At 48.4% G+C, this 18,611-nt stretch overlaps 1 protein-coding gene across 2 annotated transcripts in view; it reads right to left on the bottom strand.

Moving 5' to 3' along the window:
- Positions 1–279: 279 nt before the first annotated feature.
- Positions 280–18,611, bottom strand: part of LOC135915912 (uncharacterized) — a 40,063-nt gene continuing 21,731 nt past the window's right edge. The window contains exons 2-4 of one of the 2 annotated variants that reach the window (XR_011511177.1): positions 8,061–8,314; positions 5,941–6,736; positions 280–2,738 (exon numbers count right to left, since the gene is read on the bottom strand). Coding sequence is in view for 1 of the 2 variants with exons in the window: in XM_065449104.1 (XP_065305176.1) it covers positions 6,077–6,736; positions 8,061–8,234 (834 nt within the window). In the remaining variant the exon portion in view is untranslated. Of the gene's footprint in view, positions 2,739–4,455; positions 6,737–8,060; positions 8,315–18,611 lie in introns of those variants that run through there. The other variant, XM_065449104.1, reaches the window with a different exon arrangement.

Genomic DNA, 18,611 nt, shown 5'->3' with positions numbered 1-18,611 from the left:
ATTCTGAAGCTTTGATGCTTTCCTGCACACTTGTATTTCCATATTAATATTCATTTTTATTCATAGACTAAGCGACATATATATCAAATTTCAAAAATAATACGCCAAGTTCAATATTTTTTTCACCCCAGTTGTTTTCATTCACACAACCTATTGCAGGGCACGCTTCCCGCGTATCCGATGAAAGCTTTCTCGCGTCTCACCTAACAATGAGTGCGACAGTCACGCTTGAGAAACAGAGTCCGACGCCGTGATCATAATTGGAACTTTATTGCCTGAACTGAGCAGTTCATGTAGATGCTGAGTGAGAAAAGTAGTCGAGAAAGAAGACGACTCAACAAACGTGGGGAGCGAGAGCAGCAGAGGTGAGTACAACACCACGCGACCTCCGCTCACCGCGACGTGCAAGTCAGCAGGGGGGGAGGCCGCTGATATGTCACGGCGCAGTTGTATGCAGAGAGTATGCGCGTGCTCGAGTCATCGCACAGCTTGCATCGTATAAAAAGGGACAGTTAGCTACTTTGATTGGAAAAGGGTTTTCTCGCGGACGATGCCCACTGAAACATGTCGCCACCGGATGAAGCACGTTTTCACGCGACCATGTCGCTGTACGACTAAACCACACGAAATTATTGGGCGGTGTAACCGCTCTATAGAACAAACTTAGATGAACATAGGACAAATACAAAGTTGACAGGACCGCGCAAAGACTAACGTAGTTTCATCACAGAACTTGTATCACGAGGAATACAGGGTAACCAACTTTCACATCAGGGCGAAGGACGAGTGCAGTAGTTTTGATATTTTTTTGCTTCACTTGTTTGGCAGCGCTGCTGACAATCATACGTGCACTACAAAATAAATAAATAAAGGAAACTCTAAGAACACCAACCGACAGTATGCGTTCTGCATGAATGCAACCCAGTAATGATACTCCAGCAAGTAGCCAAGCCTGCACTTTGCTAATGCGGCAATCTTCCGCCCACCTATCACGGCATGCTGGACGACACACTGCCATTATGAACTCGTACTGAACGTACCAAAGCCACAGCTACGATACCTTCACAGCTCACATTTCACTCTAACCTGAAATTAGTAGGTGAACATATGCACAAACTCACGCACAAACTATACATAAACTGCTTAGTCGAATATCTAAGGCCTGCAGACATCCAACTCTTATCAGAGCTTTTTCAGGTAAAAGATATGCCAAAACGGAAAACTTTACTGCCTCACGGACTGCTCCATGGTAAAAAATTGCATGTCGCGAATGAAGTGAATCATATAGACAGTGCTGCATCCGAGGCGAACACTTCACAATTCAAGGGCAACATGTACTTGACACTTGGCATTATACTCGAAATGCACTAGCGCACGAACAGTTTGTTCTATTTTCCTAATGCGTAGCCATTTACCTACCAGAGCTTTGCGCCTGATTGTACAGCGGAATTATAGTAATATAAATTTTGGCTGTCATGATTATTAAGTGAATAAACGCACGTCTCTAGCTCAAATGTCTCTGTACTGTCTCTCATTTTTTTCATGTTCAGTTTTGGAAGTGTTCAGATTAATTACATCATCATTTTCATTCAACAAGGGTGGCGTGACACATTGGCTGTCTTCCTGTTGCATTGATAAATGAAATTATTGCAGAACAAGTTCTTAAGCTTGCCATCTCGACAACGAGAACAAAAATTCACTTTTCTTACAACTTCTACGGGATAATTTCCGTGGAACAGCTCCAGAATGTAATGTAACGGCATTTCAAGCAGTAAGAACGGAGTCTCTGAAAGACATAAATCAGATCCCTCTCGCAAAATGAGGCTGTGATAGCACAAAATTGTTTTTAAGCGGAGTTTGTCGCTTGAGCATATTGCTCAGAAAACAGCGTGAAGTACAGGACGGCAGAACAAACGTCAGAAATGCAATTCGCACGATACAAGGCAAAAACATTACTTTATCGTCAGCATGTCTTGTATAGTTAGAAAGGTTAACAGAAGAATCAGGAAGAACAAGCTGAATGAGTGCTCAAGGGAGCGAAAAGTGTCGAAAAAAAAAACAGTTTATCGCCAGTACATTTGGCTGTGCAACTGCCAAAACTGGCAATATAGATCAGAAGTTCGAGAAATCGGAATGTACAATCGGTTTATATGAAAGGTGTTTGTGTGTGTGAGTGTGCGTGTTTTTATTATAACTAATCATCACACAGACAAAGAACCGGAAAGGCCTCGAGAAAACAGCTCCCCGCTACAGACAACACATCGTGTATGTAGCGGATATTGCGGACGAAAAGCTGTTCCAAATTGCGCACGAAGTTGGAAGTATAAAAGCACATGCAAATGTTCTAAATTTACCTATTTTGTAGAAAGAACAACTTGCGCAGAAAGGAAACATATAAATAAAAAAATTATGCGAGCTTTATCAACTACGAAGACCCATCTTCAGAGCTCTGACGTAGCATGTCTCGAAACAACGATGATGTTCCACAATTGCTCTTTTTTTTTTACACGAACAGTCCCAAAATCTACCAGGTAAGCACAAATATAAAACTTCGTGGCGCAGGTCGCTGCTTCCGGCTGTAGTTGAATGGTTCCGACGGCCAGAGTTTGAATTTTCTGTCAAAATGAAGTGAGTTAGGTGGTTCGATTACCGCGCCCAGCACGTTATTTTTTTCGCTGTGTCTACGCATAGTTCATCAATTGGTCCTACGTAAAAGTGTATGTCGCTGCTTGCGTCATCTAGGGAAGGAGAAATAATAAAATTCGTAGTTAAGGAGCGGGAAAAGTGAATCAGAAACGAAAGGAATCGGTAAAAAAAGAATCTCGCAGAACTACTGTCTTTAGCAGCCCTATTTTGCAAGAATTCTCTTTCGATTCCAGTCATTTCTTATCATCCATCGCGCTTCCCAACACCGATGACAAAGGGTACAGGAAATGGGATATGAAAAGATTCGTTAAAAAACACGACCCTTGCCAGATGTCCTGACTTCCTGGGCATGGCGCAGATTTTCGTCGGAGCGATACTTTGGTTAAGAACAATGGGCTGGCTCACTTGTACCCTTGTAAAAGCACTGCCGGTGTATGATAGTGACAACCATGCGTTGGCACCCTTCGTGTGATCGCAAACAATTTTTTTTATTATTTTTTTGCTAAAAGGCTATAGCTGCATTTTAAATGAAAGTGACTAGCTTTAATTCATGTTTTGCAAGGATTTGCTTACACTAGAAATAGTTTCTACACCTACAAACCGCTGGCCGCGATAAGCCTACGTCTGTCAGTTAGTTTTAATGACTCCGCATGCTACAACTGAAACAAGAACTTATACAGAGATGCAGCAACGGTAGGCGAACAACTGCCGCATTTTGGTGCCCTCGATCACCTGGTGAGCAACAATAAGAGGAACACCCAAAGGAGGCTTTTAAGACTTTCGTAGGAGTGCTTCTGGTTGGGCTAGTTGGTAAAGCATAGCTATTATCAGAGGAGCACAAGTTACGCCCATACGCGAAGCATAGGCAAGACGAACGCATTATGCAGCCGTGTTAAATTGCGCCCCTCTTTTAATAATAGCTTCTCGTGGTGATACCTTACCTAGCTGATGTACTGTAAACCCAATTAGACATCCTCGTAACGTGAAATAAATAGACAGCGACGCTAAGAATACGGAGGGGAGGGTCTTGTGAGAGATGGCTCAAAGGAACACATAGCATGACGCTGTACGTTATCCTGTGCTGACACTCGTCGTAGTATTTTCTTCCTGGCTGCTACCGTTTGGTTTCTTGATTGACAAGACAACCGAGAGTAGTTACAGCCTGCTCCACGCGCAGGAGCCCCACGTGGTACGTTTGCGCTATCTAATGCACCTGCTACTGACAAACTCTTCGACTATGGGAGGCAAGGTGTCGCTACTCGGGGCTTCTCGATGTACTGAGTAGCTTATCGCTGCGCTGGCGATATGCTTTAATTTCACAGCCTGGCAAATGGCTCTCTTGGAGGCATCGATAGGTGAAAGCCGCACAAAGCAGTGTACAGTGAGAGGTTCCTGTATCGGTGGCACCTACAGCAACTTAGAGGCAGGCTCTCTCAATTAGTGGCGGTCTCCGGTGGACAACGCTAGTGTTTCTCGGTACGAATACACTGGCACTAGACGATGGAAAACGGCCTCGCACTGCTCCCGCACTTGATACAGGGTCGAAAACTGTGCACGCTCGTGCTGTTTTGCATATGTACCCAACAGGGCCAAGTATGACACCAAGAATTTGCTGAACGGCCCCCTGTTAAAGAATAAATAAATAAATAAATAAATAAATATATATATATCTATCTATCTATATATATATATATATATATATATATATATATATATATATATATATATATATATATATATATATATATATATATATATATATATATATATATATATATATATATATATATGTATATATAGCTGTCTAAGCGCAAGAAAAACGTTCCCAGTTCCATACCAGAGCGGATGACGCAATTTATGCACTCACTTAATCCTGCAAATTCTGCTGGCGAAGGCGTCTTTCTTTGATCTTCACGGTAATGTAAGCGCGATATCAGTGCGGCAGTGCTAGTGGTAGGGCAAAGCTGCGCCTTCTTTAGGCGGTCAGATGCTCAGTGTGCCATGGACGAACGGGTAAGGAGGTGTGGAGTGGTACGTACTACATGCCTTTAAGTTGGAAGCGATATGGCAGTTACTTTGAGCAAATGTGTCTTGTTCGGAAGCGTTTGCAGAGTATGCGAGCCTGTCAGAGGAGCAAGATTTTGAAGCAAGGAAAATTGAACGTTAACGTGCTCCTTCACCTTCGCATTTTGATTTTCCCGGATTGTACAGTGCGTATTAGAGTCAAAGATCACTAGCGCTAAAACGTTATATTCCGTCTAAGGCTCGTCCGGGGAATTGCCCTTACTAGAACGTTGTCGAGCTCGAATCTATGAACAACAGAAAAGTCGGTATATAACTACAAAAACCTGGCATACTGTGGTAAAGCTTGAAGAGCACCAAGACTTGCGTTAAACGTCGAGTTTTGGCCTATCAGGATACAAAGAATGCGCCCGCATCGGCCATTACACAACTATCGTCTTTTGATCTTGTACATGAGCCTTCGTTTTCCAGTTTATTAGCCTAGAGAGGCGCGTCGCGAAAGAAACACAGAAATGGTTTCTCCCAAGCAACGATCTATCTGCGCGGACACGTGGCTACGAGAAGATGTAAAATCTGCCTTTGTACTACAATCTCACGGGGGGACGTGCCTTTAATGGCAAATTCCAATAGTCATAATGTGTCAAGATTTCGCTCTAACAGCGAACGCTCAAACCAATTTCTTGCTTCGCACTCACACCTGCATACTATACCCCACTCAGAGGCTCCACCAATGCCCACTGCTAGACGCAGGAGCGTACAAGTTCAGCGTGTACAAGTTAGACCACTGGAATCATTGATAACCCGTCGCACAAGTGCCACTCAACAATGACTTAAGGTTAGCCGCAGGTTTGGCAGGCACTCAATAACCTCTGATCGCATTATAGCTGGACGGGTAGTGGCTAAACTCACCATGTTCCACACTTCTCGAGGCCTAGTTCTGCTGTGGCTCGTGTGCGGCTACGTGCACGCAGTTCGTAAATTCTTACTTTTAAGATGAGCTCCGACAGTGGAACCGGGCCTTCAATAGCCGAGCAAGCTAACCTTTTTGGCCTTTTTGTACTGGCAGCGACAGCAGCTTCATTCACAATGGCGTTTGCGGACACGGCAGAGACATTACGATGAGGTAAAGTGCCTCAAAGGTAATAAACTCAGGCAGTATACGCATCGAGAATTCGGTTCTCCAAGGCTGCTGCTTCTGAGAACTAGAGTGAGAGCTTATCTAATGAAGTTGGTGACGGAAACGTTGAACCTGCTAATAAGTGCTCTCGCTACCTCATCAGGTTCGCCATTTCGTTGAAGCAAGGCACTCATTGACGAGGAACACTACTCTCCGTTGCAGCTATGTGCATCGCCTGCGTAGGCCTCCACCTTGAAACTCGATTCCGCAACCGTCTCTGTGAATGACGCTTTAGACCGCCGACGGGTCGGACGACTCGTGTGTTGCGGACTCGGCGCTTGGCAACGTCTCAGTGGCTGCCGGAGACTCGGCGCTTGCCAGAGACTCGGCATCCGGCAATGGCTCAGCATCTGGCAAATTTTCCGAGCCTTGTGCAGCTGGGGATCCTTCCTCTGCGTCCACGAAGGCGACCGTCTTGGCACCGCCAGCGTCAGAGCGGAGGACGCACAGCATCACCACTTTATTGGAGCTGGCCTCATCCTCTTGCAGGCGCTGAGGCGAAAATGCTCGGTTTTCTGTGAACAGTGACTTGCACAGCTCGACGGCCGCCGAGCTAGAACCGAGCCGCGAGCGCGACGTCAGTTGCCCCAGGAAGGATCCGCTTTCTTGACGCGAGCGCTCAGCGGCGCGGCGACCGGCCAGTGCGTACAGCGCCACGAACAGCAGGCCGAGCAGGCCGAGGCCGAGAAGAATGAGGCCGTCCTCGCGCATGTAGCGCGGCGTGCGCTCGGCCAGCAGGGCGCCGGCGCCCAGCAGGCCGGCGCAGAACACAACGGACGTCGCATAGATGCAACAGCAACCGAGGCGCGTCGAGCGCACCACGCTGTCCCAGCTGACGAATACCAGGCCGCAACAGCCGCCCAGGGCGAACAGCACGGCGCCCAGGAAGACCTGCGAGCCACAACACTGTCAAGCGACGCACCCATTTTCACACTCAGCTGTACATCAACAACCGAGCAGGCGGAACGCTATGCAAGGAAATGTCAGCTCTGCTCCTATATGATAGCGAAAACTACGCTTCATTGGCGATTCAAGCGACGGAGGTCGATGAACTTAAAGCTGACGAAGTGCCTTCTGCAAAAGAATGGTCAGCCAGAATGACATCAGAAAGCTAGACGTTAAAGAGGTTGCTGCCTCACCGCGTGGCGTTTCCATGAGAACCACACGGAGGTGGGCCTGACATTATCATCAGTATTAAAAAAAGCATCCTCTGTCACCTCGATTAACACCGTGCCCGTTGAAGCAATAGACTTAACTGAGAAAGCAGCGCAGATGTCTACGCCAGCTTGCAGCAACCTGAGCGCGTACTCATAAAGCAGTTTGTATGCTAAAGCAGTACATATAAAGAGCGCGCGCCGTACGATCTCACCAGAGCCACAGATAAATAAATACGCAAATGCGACCTATACCAATAACAAATAGTTCTAGCTAACGTTGGAATCTAAATTAACCTCATTACCAAAACTTGTAGTCCAGAATCGCTCGCTGTCGTTTCTTTATCTTGCCAAGGTTGACGACTGGGCGTGTTGGTATAGCATATTGGAGGTTGGAATGCGCAACAGTTTGACGATACACACAGAAGAGACACACACCACAGAGCGCTTGTGGTGTGTGTCTCTTCTGTGTGTATCGTCAAACTGTTGCGCATTCCAACCTCCAATATTCTTTATCTTATTACATTTTCTTTTCAAGACAGTAAACAATCAACTAGGCCCGAGAAGCCCCCGTCAAAATCCATGACGTCACGGTACGCTGATGCGGGAACTTCGAGGCCAGCCGCATTTAGTTGTCTTTTTCCGGGGGGGGGGGAGGGGGCTGGGGCGGTGGCGGTCTTGACAACCTTACCGACATAATGTAGCACGAAGCCACAATTACACAGAAGGGACACAGATCACGTTAAAAGCGCTGTGACGTCACAAGCGCTTGTGACGTGTCTGTGTCCCTTCTGTGTAATTGTGTCTTTGTGCTACATTATGTCGGCACGCAAACACCAACTAGCCCAACAAAAATTCCTTCTACGGGCTTAACAAGCCTCCTCCAAGGCTAAGAGTGCGCGTTTAGCTAATTGTAGAAGTGCAGATAATGCGGCTTAACGAATATATCCTTAAGTGTGCCTTTAAACTGCCTGAAGTATACTGCTGATCAGTTAACAAGAGCGCTTTGTAATGCGCCCGAAGTTGATGGTGAACTATCGCCATATATCAAACATGCGGACCTGCGTCGGTGTAGGCGGCGTCCAGAGCACGAGCACGGCAACGGCAGCACCGAACAGCGCCAGCATGAAGAGTAGGTAGAGGCCCCGGCAGAAGCGACTGCAGAAGCCGCCCAGAGCGCGCTCCTGCAGCGAAGGCTGCTGCTCGGCGGCCTCGGCTGCCTCGGCGTCGTCCATGCGGCCAGATGCGGCCGCAGCCGGCACCTTTCAGGAGCCGGCCGCCTGTGCTCCCACTGGCCGGTCCTGGGCGAGCTCGCCTGGGCCAGGCCATACACACTCACACACACCGCAAACAAGTTATGTGTCGAAAAAAAGTCGCAGTTTTGCAGGAAAGCAAGGCATTGATAGCTATAGCAAATTATTAGACTATTACATAAAGTAAGTTTAGTTTCATAACTCGTAGTTTCATTGTGCAGTAACCATTCGCTTATTACCTAAACAACCCGCCGCAGTTGCTCAGTGGCTATGGTGTTGGGCGGCTGAGCACGAGGTCGCGGGATCGAATCCCGGCCACGGCGGCCGCGTTTTGATGGAGGCGAAATGCGAAAACACCCGTGTACTTAGATTTAGGTGCACGTTAAAGAACCCCAGGTAGTCAAAATTTCCGGAGTCCTCCACTACGGCATGCTTCATAATCAGAAAGTGGTTTAATTTGGCATGTAAAACTCCATAATTTAATTTTTACTAACTAAACAAGTGTGGTCACACGCTGCCAAGGAAACACACGAACAGAGTTCACTTAGTGGCCGCAAGTACTCGCTGCCGCTACGCTGACGTGTTTTGGAGCGCCGGCAGCGGGGAGCGCTCGTGCTTGTTGCAAAGTTGAACAACCCGAGCTGGCGCTCCCTTCAACCTTTAAAGTGTGCTGCGTCTACAACACTGAGATCACCCGACCTGACACACTGAGCGCAGGGGAAAACCGCCCATGAAGCCACCAGCTACAGCCTACCCGAATATCCTAGTGCGTGCTACAATCAGCCCTCGCAGCTCAAACTCGCTCGCTTGCCCTCGCACCCGCAGGTGATCACGCTACGCGCAGCACACAGCGTGAGCGGTCGGGGCGGGCTGGGCGGCGCGTGCGCCTCGCAATTGGGACAACACGGCGGCACCGACGGCGACGGCGAAAATGCGCTTCGAGTTTCTGTATAATTGGTATCGCAACAAAAGTTCTTGTGTCATCCACGTTCTGCCATCGCCGCGGCGATCACGGCGATTGCTACCATGCAATCGCCGTGGTAATCACTCATTTCAAATGAGAAAACGTTCCTGCGTAGCAGAAGGTTTGCAAATAAGAGCAGGTACCTTGACGCGAGGACGTTACGCAGCAAACTTTGCGTGTCATTGTCTCCAGTGGTTACCCTAAAAACAGCTTGCAAAATTACAAAGGCAGGGCCTTGTGTATGTCAATGCGGCAGTGGCTACAGAGGAGGAAAGTTTGTCTATTTTTGTACGCAACTACAGGCCAGTTGCCTGCTCGTCGCAAGACCTAAAGTATAGTTACGGCAACAGACTATAGAAGCAAGCAGCAAACAATAATGCTTAACTTTAAAAGAACGGTTGCCAAGTTCTACATATTTCACGAAAATAATACGCAATATGCCCATGACCAGAGGAAAACAATCTTTTGCGAAGACAAGAAAATGAAGCTGAAACAGGCAAATAGGTGCTTCGCTGCACGAGACCTTGGCATACGGTTTAAACATGCAAGGCAAACGGCATGTGCAAACTACGCAGCAAAGGGTAAGCACAGCTATGTACCAAAGCAAAAAAAAAAAAAAAAATGACAGCGCAGTGCGCAACAGCTGCATCTTGCGAAAGTCAGTATAAGAGCAGGTGTGTACTTGCCAGTTTATGAACATCTCGTCAAGTGTTTTTCGACAGAGTGTAGTTGCATTAACGGAAAGACGAAGGCAATCATGTTATTGCCGTATTCTGCTGGACACAGGCAGCCAACAATGATTCATTCTGGAAAAATTATCTGAGAAACTTGGCTGTAGTGTTCGGGGAAAAGTAAAACTCATAATCGGCACGGTGGGAAGAGGTCCAAAATTAAAGAGTTGTAAATTTGGTTGAAGCTGAACTCGAATGTGCTTGCAGTAATTCAGAAATATCGTTGGATGCACTCGAAATAGAGGTGATTCCAAAATAAAGAATACGGTCCCTGGAAATCTCACAGCAAAAGAAGCATGAAGACGACGAGATCAAGTTTGCTGGCTGTTTCTGTAGGAGCACACCACGCATGGAGATCGGAATGCTCATTGGATCGCACTAGTATTGGGAAGTAATAACAGCTGGTAACCCAACATTAAGAGAGCTTGACAGCTGCACAAAGCATATTCGGCTGGACAGTACAGAGTTCAGCTAAGACATTCATAACAATAATCGAAAAGTCAACCGTAACCGTTCTTAGCATTCATGGGGATGCTTCAGGTATACAGGCATAACCTGGAAACTTCTGGAATATTCAAACACTCTAGGCGCCAAGTGCAACGAGAAAGAGGTCAAGAGAGACGAGGAAGTGATGCAACACGTCAAGATACTTTTGAAATACGAAGAAAAGTGATGTAGCGGCGCGACTATTGCTTCCAGAGTCGATGAAGAAAAAGATGGGCTCACGTGCACATAAAGCGGAAGAAATGGAACGTTCCCCCCGCTTGGTATTTTATTAGATGCACTTTTCAATCAACCCAGTGTAGCCGATCCCGCCTGCAAGTACTACGAGCCATGTCTTGAGGCAACAACAACAATAAGCTGGCGCACTAGACCTGAGCGGCCGCGGTATAGGCCGCACCAAGGATCCCGCGGCACCATGACTGGCCGGCCCAAATAAACCGTGTTGACGGCGGCTACGTCTTCGCGCCGCCTACCAGAAATTGGTGACACCGCACGACCGCGCCCAGCCATGCCAGCGTCAACGCACCGATATCTAGGCGAGAGTGACGTACCCTCACGTGGTCCGGCAGACGTCCCGCGGTTGTACATATACAGTTACGGACAGCCTATATACAGTTGTATATATTGTCAGGATTGGGGGCTCAATCCCTTCGTCCGTGGTCCTTTGCCAAGATTGGAGTACGGCATGAATTCGAAGGTAGCTGGCCCATGCCGTCGTCCAACTTAATTACGCTGAGATCGTTGATGAAGTGAAGAACTGCTTCTCATCGAGAACGAGGAAAAAGGGGTTTATTTACAGAAAAATAACTCAGTCTAACATGACTGTTTGAGAAAACTAGTATTAGTCCAACAGGACTGCATGAGAGAAGTGAACCAGTCTAACATGACTGCTCAAGAGAAGTGCACCCAACAATCGCACAACCACAGTTTTTATACACTCGATCCGCCCGTCCACGACGCGGCGGATACACTCGATCCGCCCGTCCACGACGCGGCGGCTGTTCGTTTACACATCACCATCTCGCAGCTGCTCTGAAGACCAGTTTACAGACACAAAGGCACACACATTCCGAAGCCCAAGCGACGGCGTTGAAGGTGGTGCCGTTCCGGAAAATCGACGTTGTCGATCGCGCGTCGCTCATTGTTCCGAGCCACTCCAAACCGTGAGAAGCACAAAAATAAGTCTTCCCGCGGTAGCTTCTCCAGGCGTGTCAAATCAGCCCCGCGTTGAGGAACTCTGGAATCATTGTCCCCACACCGAATTCGTCCCGTCACCATGTCGAAGGGGCTGGAGGAAGGCGGCGGGTTCCAGCGCAAAGGTCGCTTCTTTGAACGCCTCGCAGCTGCAGCACGGAGAGGTGGAGAGCGGGAGGTGCGCGTCTTGCACCCCTTGTCGTAATCGGGTGGCAAGGTGACAATCTTGTTGTGCAACCCGCCGTTCTTTACAGCGCCTCCATGGCCCCAAAAGTCTCGACTGTCTAGCGCTGACAACCGCTAGGCAGGAAGAGAACGGCTGCTGGTCAGGGGGGGATTGATGTCTTGGCTCGCAGCGACCACTTGTGCATTGATGTCACCGCCCCAAAACATCCAACAAGGACAGGCAACTGCAAAATGAACCCCACAACACGGCTCTGCGCCGAGATGACGTGCATTGGCTCTCACTTTAGACTCGCTAGGCTTCAAAAAAACAACAACAACATAAGTGCAGAAACAAAAAAAATGCTGCATTTCACTATGCCAATTTCTGAAGCAAATTCCTGCTGACAAATTCAGCAATCATGGAGGGAATCCTGCTAAACGAGAGGGGATCTTCTTCGCTTAATAAAATTAACACTAGTAACCCTAAAATTTAGGCGGGACCCCCAAACGCAGAATTCAAATTAGCCTGCTCAAACCATCCGCATTGCTATGCAACTTTCCCTTCTTATATCTAACGGAGAAGTTGTACTCTTGGAGAGTGAGGCTCCATCGGAGCAAGCGGCCGTTTTTGTGTGACATTTGATTGAGCCACGTCAGAGGACAGTGGTCGGTCTCGAAGATGAACTTCGCTCCGTACAAGTAACACGACAACTTCTGGGCGGCCCAAACCAAACAAGCGCATTCCTTCTCTGAAGCGCTGTAGGCTTCCTCTCTTACATTTAGTTTACGGCTGGCGTAGAGGATAGGATGCTCCTCGTTATCGTCGCCGACCTGACTAAGTACCACGCCCATACCTCTGTCGCTTGCGTCGCATTGAACTATGAATTCCTTTGTGTAGTCTGGCGCGCGAAGCACAGGGCGAGAAACCAATAGCGTTTTCAAACTTTGGAAAGCGTTCTCTTTGTCCTTATCCCAGAGTACGTTACTCGGTGCTCCCTTCCGGAGGGCGTCTGTTAATGGACTTGCCAATTGCGAGTAATTCGGAATGTACCGTTGATAGTACCCCACAAGTCCCAAAAATGAACGAACGTCCGTTTTCGTGCGCGGCTGAGAAAAATCTCTAATCGTAGCTATTTTCAGCTCAGCCGGCCGTCTCATGCCCTGACCAACAACATGGCCCAGATAAGTAACCTGCGAACAACCAAACCTACACTTTTCCGCTTTCATCGTTAAGCCGGCTTCCCTCAACCGTGAGAACACCTGTTTGAGGTGCGATACGTGTTGTTCCCAGCTGTCCGAAAAAATGGCCACATCATCAAGATAAGGTAAGGCGAACTCCTGCAAGTCCTTTAGGACAATATCCATTAACTTAGAGAAGCTAAACGGCGCGTTCTTCAGCCCGAAGCTGAGTGCGAGAGGGCGAAAAGTGCCTACAGGCGAGATGAATGCGGCATAGCGGCTGGCACTTTCTGAAAGGGGAACTTGCCAGTACCCCCGCACGAGATCTATAGTTGAAATGTATTTAGCAGCGCTAACTCTTTCAATTCGTTCCTCAATGTTGGGTATCGGGTACAGCTGATCCCTAGTGATCGCATTTAACTTCCTGTAGTCAACACACGGACGAGGGTCCTTGTTAGGGGTTTCTACGAGTATTAGCGGTGACGTGTAGTCACTCTCAGCGGGCTCAATAACTCCCAACTCTAGCATGCGCTGTATCTCTGCCTCCATAATCTCTCTCTGTCTTGGAGACACCCTGTAAGGTTTTGATCTTACTGGTTCGGCAGAGGTCAGCTCAATTTCATGCGTTATCAGTTCGGTTCTACCCGGCCGATCGCTAAATCTGTCGATATATTCCCCTAACACCCCTTTTAGCTCATCTAGTTGCTCGGGTCTTAGAGCATGCGAGCTTACCGAGTGTTCTACTACTTCTTCTAGGCCGATTTCAGAGTTGGATGTCGTCCTATACTCCTTAAACTGGGTACCAATGCCATCCGGCTCTTTGACAGTATAGTTAACGACTCCGCTCCGCTCTACATACGGCTTCATCAAATTACAGTGATATATCCTCACTTCCTTCCTGCGACCGGGCATTCTCAAAGCATAGTTAGTTTCTGAAAGTTTGTGCAACACTTTAACGGGCCCGTCCCAGTGAACTTCAAGCTTGTTCTTTCTTGAAGGTTTGAGGATCATTACCTGGTCTCCGGCGTTAAACGTACGAAGCCTCGCATTCCTGTCGTAATAGAATTTGGCGTTCTTTTGAGCTAGTGCCATGTTCTTTCCGACTAGTTCTTGGGTTGCGCTTAGCCGTTCCAGTAAATTTAGCACGTATTCAACCACGGTTGGACTCTCCCCTCTTTCCTCCCACATCTCTCTTAACATTCTCAGTGGAGAGCGGAGTGTCCTCCCATACACTAGTTCTGCTGGTGAGAACCCTGTCGCCTCATGTGGAACCGTTCGCAAAGCAAACAAAGTTGCCGGCAGACAGTTCTCCCAGTCCTCCTTGTGCTCGTAACAGAGCGCACGCAAAACTCGCTTAAGCACCGAATGCCACCTCTCTACACTGTTTGACTGAGGGTGATAGACAGAACTGTGTATTAACTTTACCCCGCACTTTTGCAAGAATGTGGAGGTCAGTGCGCTCGTGAATACTGACCCTTGATCTGCCTGAATTTCGGCTGGAAACCCAACTCGTGCAAACACTGTCAAAAGCGCGTCTACTACTTCAGTGGAGCTGAGCTCTTTCAAAGGGATTGCTTCTGGAAACTTGGTAGCCGGACACAGCATGGTAAACAAGTACCTGTAGCCTGATTTTGTTTTTGGAAGAGGCCCTACCGTGTCTATTACAAGCCGTCTGAAAGGCTCTGTTATTAAGGGCACTACCTTCAGTGGAGCTTTCCAAGTCTCTCCTGGTTTACCAGAACGCTGGCAGGCGTCGCATGATCTTACAAAGTTTTCTACATCTTTGAAACAGCCAGGCCAGTAGTATTCCATAAGCAATCTTTCCTTTGATTTGTTTATGCCTAGGTGGCCGGACCACCCATTTCCATGACAAAGACTCAAAAGGTCCTCCCTATACTTAGTAGGTATGACTAACTGATCTAAAATCTTACCCTTTCGATCTCTGTAATGCCGATACAACAATCCTCCTTTCTCATGTATCGTTACGTTGCGCCTAGCAATGCCTTCTTTAGCTGTGTCACGTAATTTAGCTAAGCTCTCATCATTCTTTTGCTCGGCTGCCAGTGACTCTCTATCCACGCGTAAGAGTTGATCAAAGTTCTTTGAGGCCGGTGATAATAACGACCCTGTCTCGCTTGGGAGCGCGTCTGCATGCTCTTCCTGCAGGCTAGAACTCTGACACTCTAGTGCTACGCTCTCATTGAGCTGGTCAACTGGCAGGCTCTCCTCAACTGTTCTTTTGTCCGTCGGGCCTAGCTCGGATTCGGGTATTGAAGCTATCCCCTTTTCTGCTTCAGCTGGAGGAGCTTGAGCATTTTCAGCCGAAAGCGCCGCGATCTTACGAGCTTGGCCTCTGGTCAATGCCTGTACTATGCCCTCTCCCAGTTTGAGCCCTCTGTCACGCAGTAACTGATTCGAACGATTCGAAAAGATGTAGGGATACTGCAGTGACAAAAATTTGGAAACTGCAGCCTCAGTCTCTAGCTCCCCGAATGGTCCACTGATTTTGACTTTGGCCATGGGCAGACACACGCTGTGTTCTTCTACAACCTGTTTTATCCATGCTACTTCTCCGGTGAAGTCCTCTACCATCACGTAAGACGGATGGACAATGTCCAGCGTGGCGGCACTGTCTCTTAGCACTCGGCATGGTTTTCCATTAACTTGCAGGTTGTGGAGATACGGACTTAAAAGTTCCATATTCTCATCTTTTTCCTCCACGTAGGAAAAAACTACGCTAGGCTTCTCGCAGTTTACAGCTATATGTCCCAGTTTGTGGCATTTGTAACAGCGAATTGGTCTAGCAGATTCGAATTTTCTTTTCTGTTCTTTTTGTGCGGTTTCTCCGTTAAGTTTCTCCTCGCTCTTTTCTGTGGGCTTTTCCGCCAGGTCTACAGGCTCTGATCGTCTAGTTTGCGCACCCTTTTTGAACGGAAATGGTTTCCGCGGTCCATTTCGACCGTCCCAGTTTCCCTCCTCGGCGTTCAACTTTCTACGGGTTGCGTACTCTTCGGCTAATTCAGCCGCCCTTTCCACAGTGTTTACATTACCTCTGTCTTGCACCCACAGTTTCACAGCTTGGGGGATGGTTTTGTAAAACTGCTCTAGACACATGCATTCAATGATCATGTCTCTGCTGTCGTACGCTTCCGCGCTTTTAAGCCACTCGACTAGGTTGGCCTTTAAGCTATATGCAAACTCCGGATAGCCCTCGCTATCTTTCTTGCCTGTGCTCCTAAACCTTTGCCGAAAAGCTTCGGCTGAAAGGCGGTATTTCTTCAGGAGACTAGCCTTAACTTTTGCATAATCATATGCATCCTGCACACTCAATCTGGCGATTACTTCCGCCGCCTCACACGGCAACATAGACAGCAACCGCTGTGGCCATGTACTCGGGCCGAAGTTCATCTTCTCGCAAGTCCTTTCAAAATTGCTTAGGAACAAGCCTATGTCGGTCCCGACCTCAAATGGCTTTAATAGCCTGTCCATGCGGTACGATTCTGCCTCACTTGATCGACCCAGAGCGCCTTCACTTCCTTGAGGCAACTCCAAACGTTTGCTTTCAAGTTCAAGTTGCATTTTCCTTAACTGAAACTCGCGATCTTTATCGCGTTCCTCTCTCTCTTGCTTTTCTCTGTCCCTTTCTTCTCTTTCTTTTTCCCGTTTCTCTCTCTTTTTGAGAAGTTCCAATCCCATTTCAATATCTTGCTCACTGGCCTGATTGGAAATTAGCTCCAATAATTCCGATTTGAGCATTTCCTTGCGTACATTTAGGCCCAGTTCCTCACCAACAATCAACAACTCGTCTCTCAGCAATGTCCTTAACTCCATGACTGCTGCTTTACTGCCTTGATTCTGCTCTCTAAATCTAGCTAGGAAAACACAACCTAGCTAACACACAACAATCTAGCTTCCCTACTGTTCTAAACAGAACAACCACAAAATGAAGCCTAGAGAGTCAAAGCAAAAACCAAGCACTCACCGCAGATACAGCACCATGTCGCAAAGTCCCTCCCACCGCTGCCACCAGTTGTCAGGATTGGGGGCTCAATCCCTTCGTCCGTGGTCCTTTGCCAAGATTGGAGTACGGCATGAATTCGAAGGTAGCTGGCCCATGCCGTCGTCCAACTTAATTACGCTGAGATCGTTGATGAAGTGAAGAACTGCTTCTCATCGAGAACGAGGAAAAAGGGGTTTATTTACAGAAAAATAACTCAGTCTAACATGACTGTTTGAGAAAACTAGTATTAGTCCAACAGGACTGCATGAGAGAAGTGAACCAGTCTAACATGACTGCTCAAGAGAAGTGCACCCAACAATCGCACAACCACAGTTTTTATACACTCGATCCGCCCGTCCACGACGCGGCGGATACACTCGATCCGCCCGTCCACGACGCGGCGGCTGTTCGTTTACACATCACCATCTCGCAGCTGCTCTGAAGACCAGTTTACAGACACAAAGGCACACACATTCCGAAGCCCAAGCGACGGCGTTGAAGGTGGTGCCGTTCCGGAAAATCGACGTTGTCGATCGCGCGTCGCTCATTGTTCCGAGCCACTCCAAACCGTGAGAAGCACAAAAATAAGTCTTCCCGCGGTAGCTTCTCCAGGCGTGTCAAATCAGCCCCGCGTTGAGGAACTCTGGAATCATTGTCCCCACACCGAATTCGTCCCGTCACCATGTCGAAGGGGCTGGAGGAAGGCGGCGGGTTCCAGCGCAAAGGTCGCTTCTTTGAACGCCTCGCAGCTGCAGCACGGAGAGGTGGAGAGCGGGAGGTGCGCGTCTTGCACCCCTTGTCGTAATCGGGTGGCAAGGTGACAATCTTGTTGTGCAACCCGCCGTTCTTTACAATATACAGTCACAGACACCCTATAGGGTGTCCGTGAGCTATACATCGACATACCGGACATCTGGCTCATCCAACTGGACAGCCACTTCCGTATCAAATTAACACGTTTCCAGCTTCCGGCTGTCCAGGCTCCGGCCACCACCTCCCGGTACCCGACTTCTACTAGGATATTGAAGAGGCGGCGCAAGACGACGAATACAGAAGGCAGGAACACACAGGAAAGCGTTCCTGCTTTCGTCATCTTGCGCCGCCCCTTCAATATATTCAACCAGCACCAATTCGCCCAAATGTCGATCCTTCTGCGAGGACTTGCGGAAAGCCATCCTTGCTCACTACACCACTTCAAGCGCTCAGTCACAACTCTCGCCATTTGGACCGTCGCGTCATTCCGCATCTTGTTGTCCCACATCACCTGCATCCACGCGTGCCGATGGTCAGCCCGCGCCTGCCCCAGCATTAAACCTCTACTCGGTCCGTGAGTCTCCTCTGCATCTCAAAGGGAGCTGCGCGACGACCCTTTCCAAGGAATTCACTGGGCCAAACGCAAGCGCTTTCGGCTTTTCTGCCGCCCGGCGCTCTCTTTCTTCAGTCCAATGGCAAGCACACCACCCTCATCACTCGACTCACAAACACTGTACGCCACACCGTCCGCCTCACACGCCGTATTGCAAACCGTCACCACAGCATGCGCGAACACGACCTCCGCAGCCTGGTCCAGGCCTTTGTTCTCAGCCACTTCATTTATTCTCTTCCGCATCTCTACCTTTCTC

The sequence above is a fragment of the Dermacentor albipictus genome, chromosome 1, assembly GCF_038994185.2.
Source record: "Dermacentor albipictus isolate Rhodes 1998 colony chromosome 1, USDA_Dalb.pri_finalv2, whole genome shotgun sequence".
NCBI classification, from domain to species: domain Eukaryota; kingdom Metazoa; phylum Arthropoda; class Arachnida; order Ixodida; family Ixodidae; genus Dermacentor; species Dermacentor albipictus.
The sequence above is the reverse complement of the archived record's forward strand: the minus strand, read 5'-3'. Positions and strand labels throughout refer to the sequence as shown.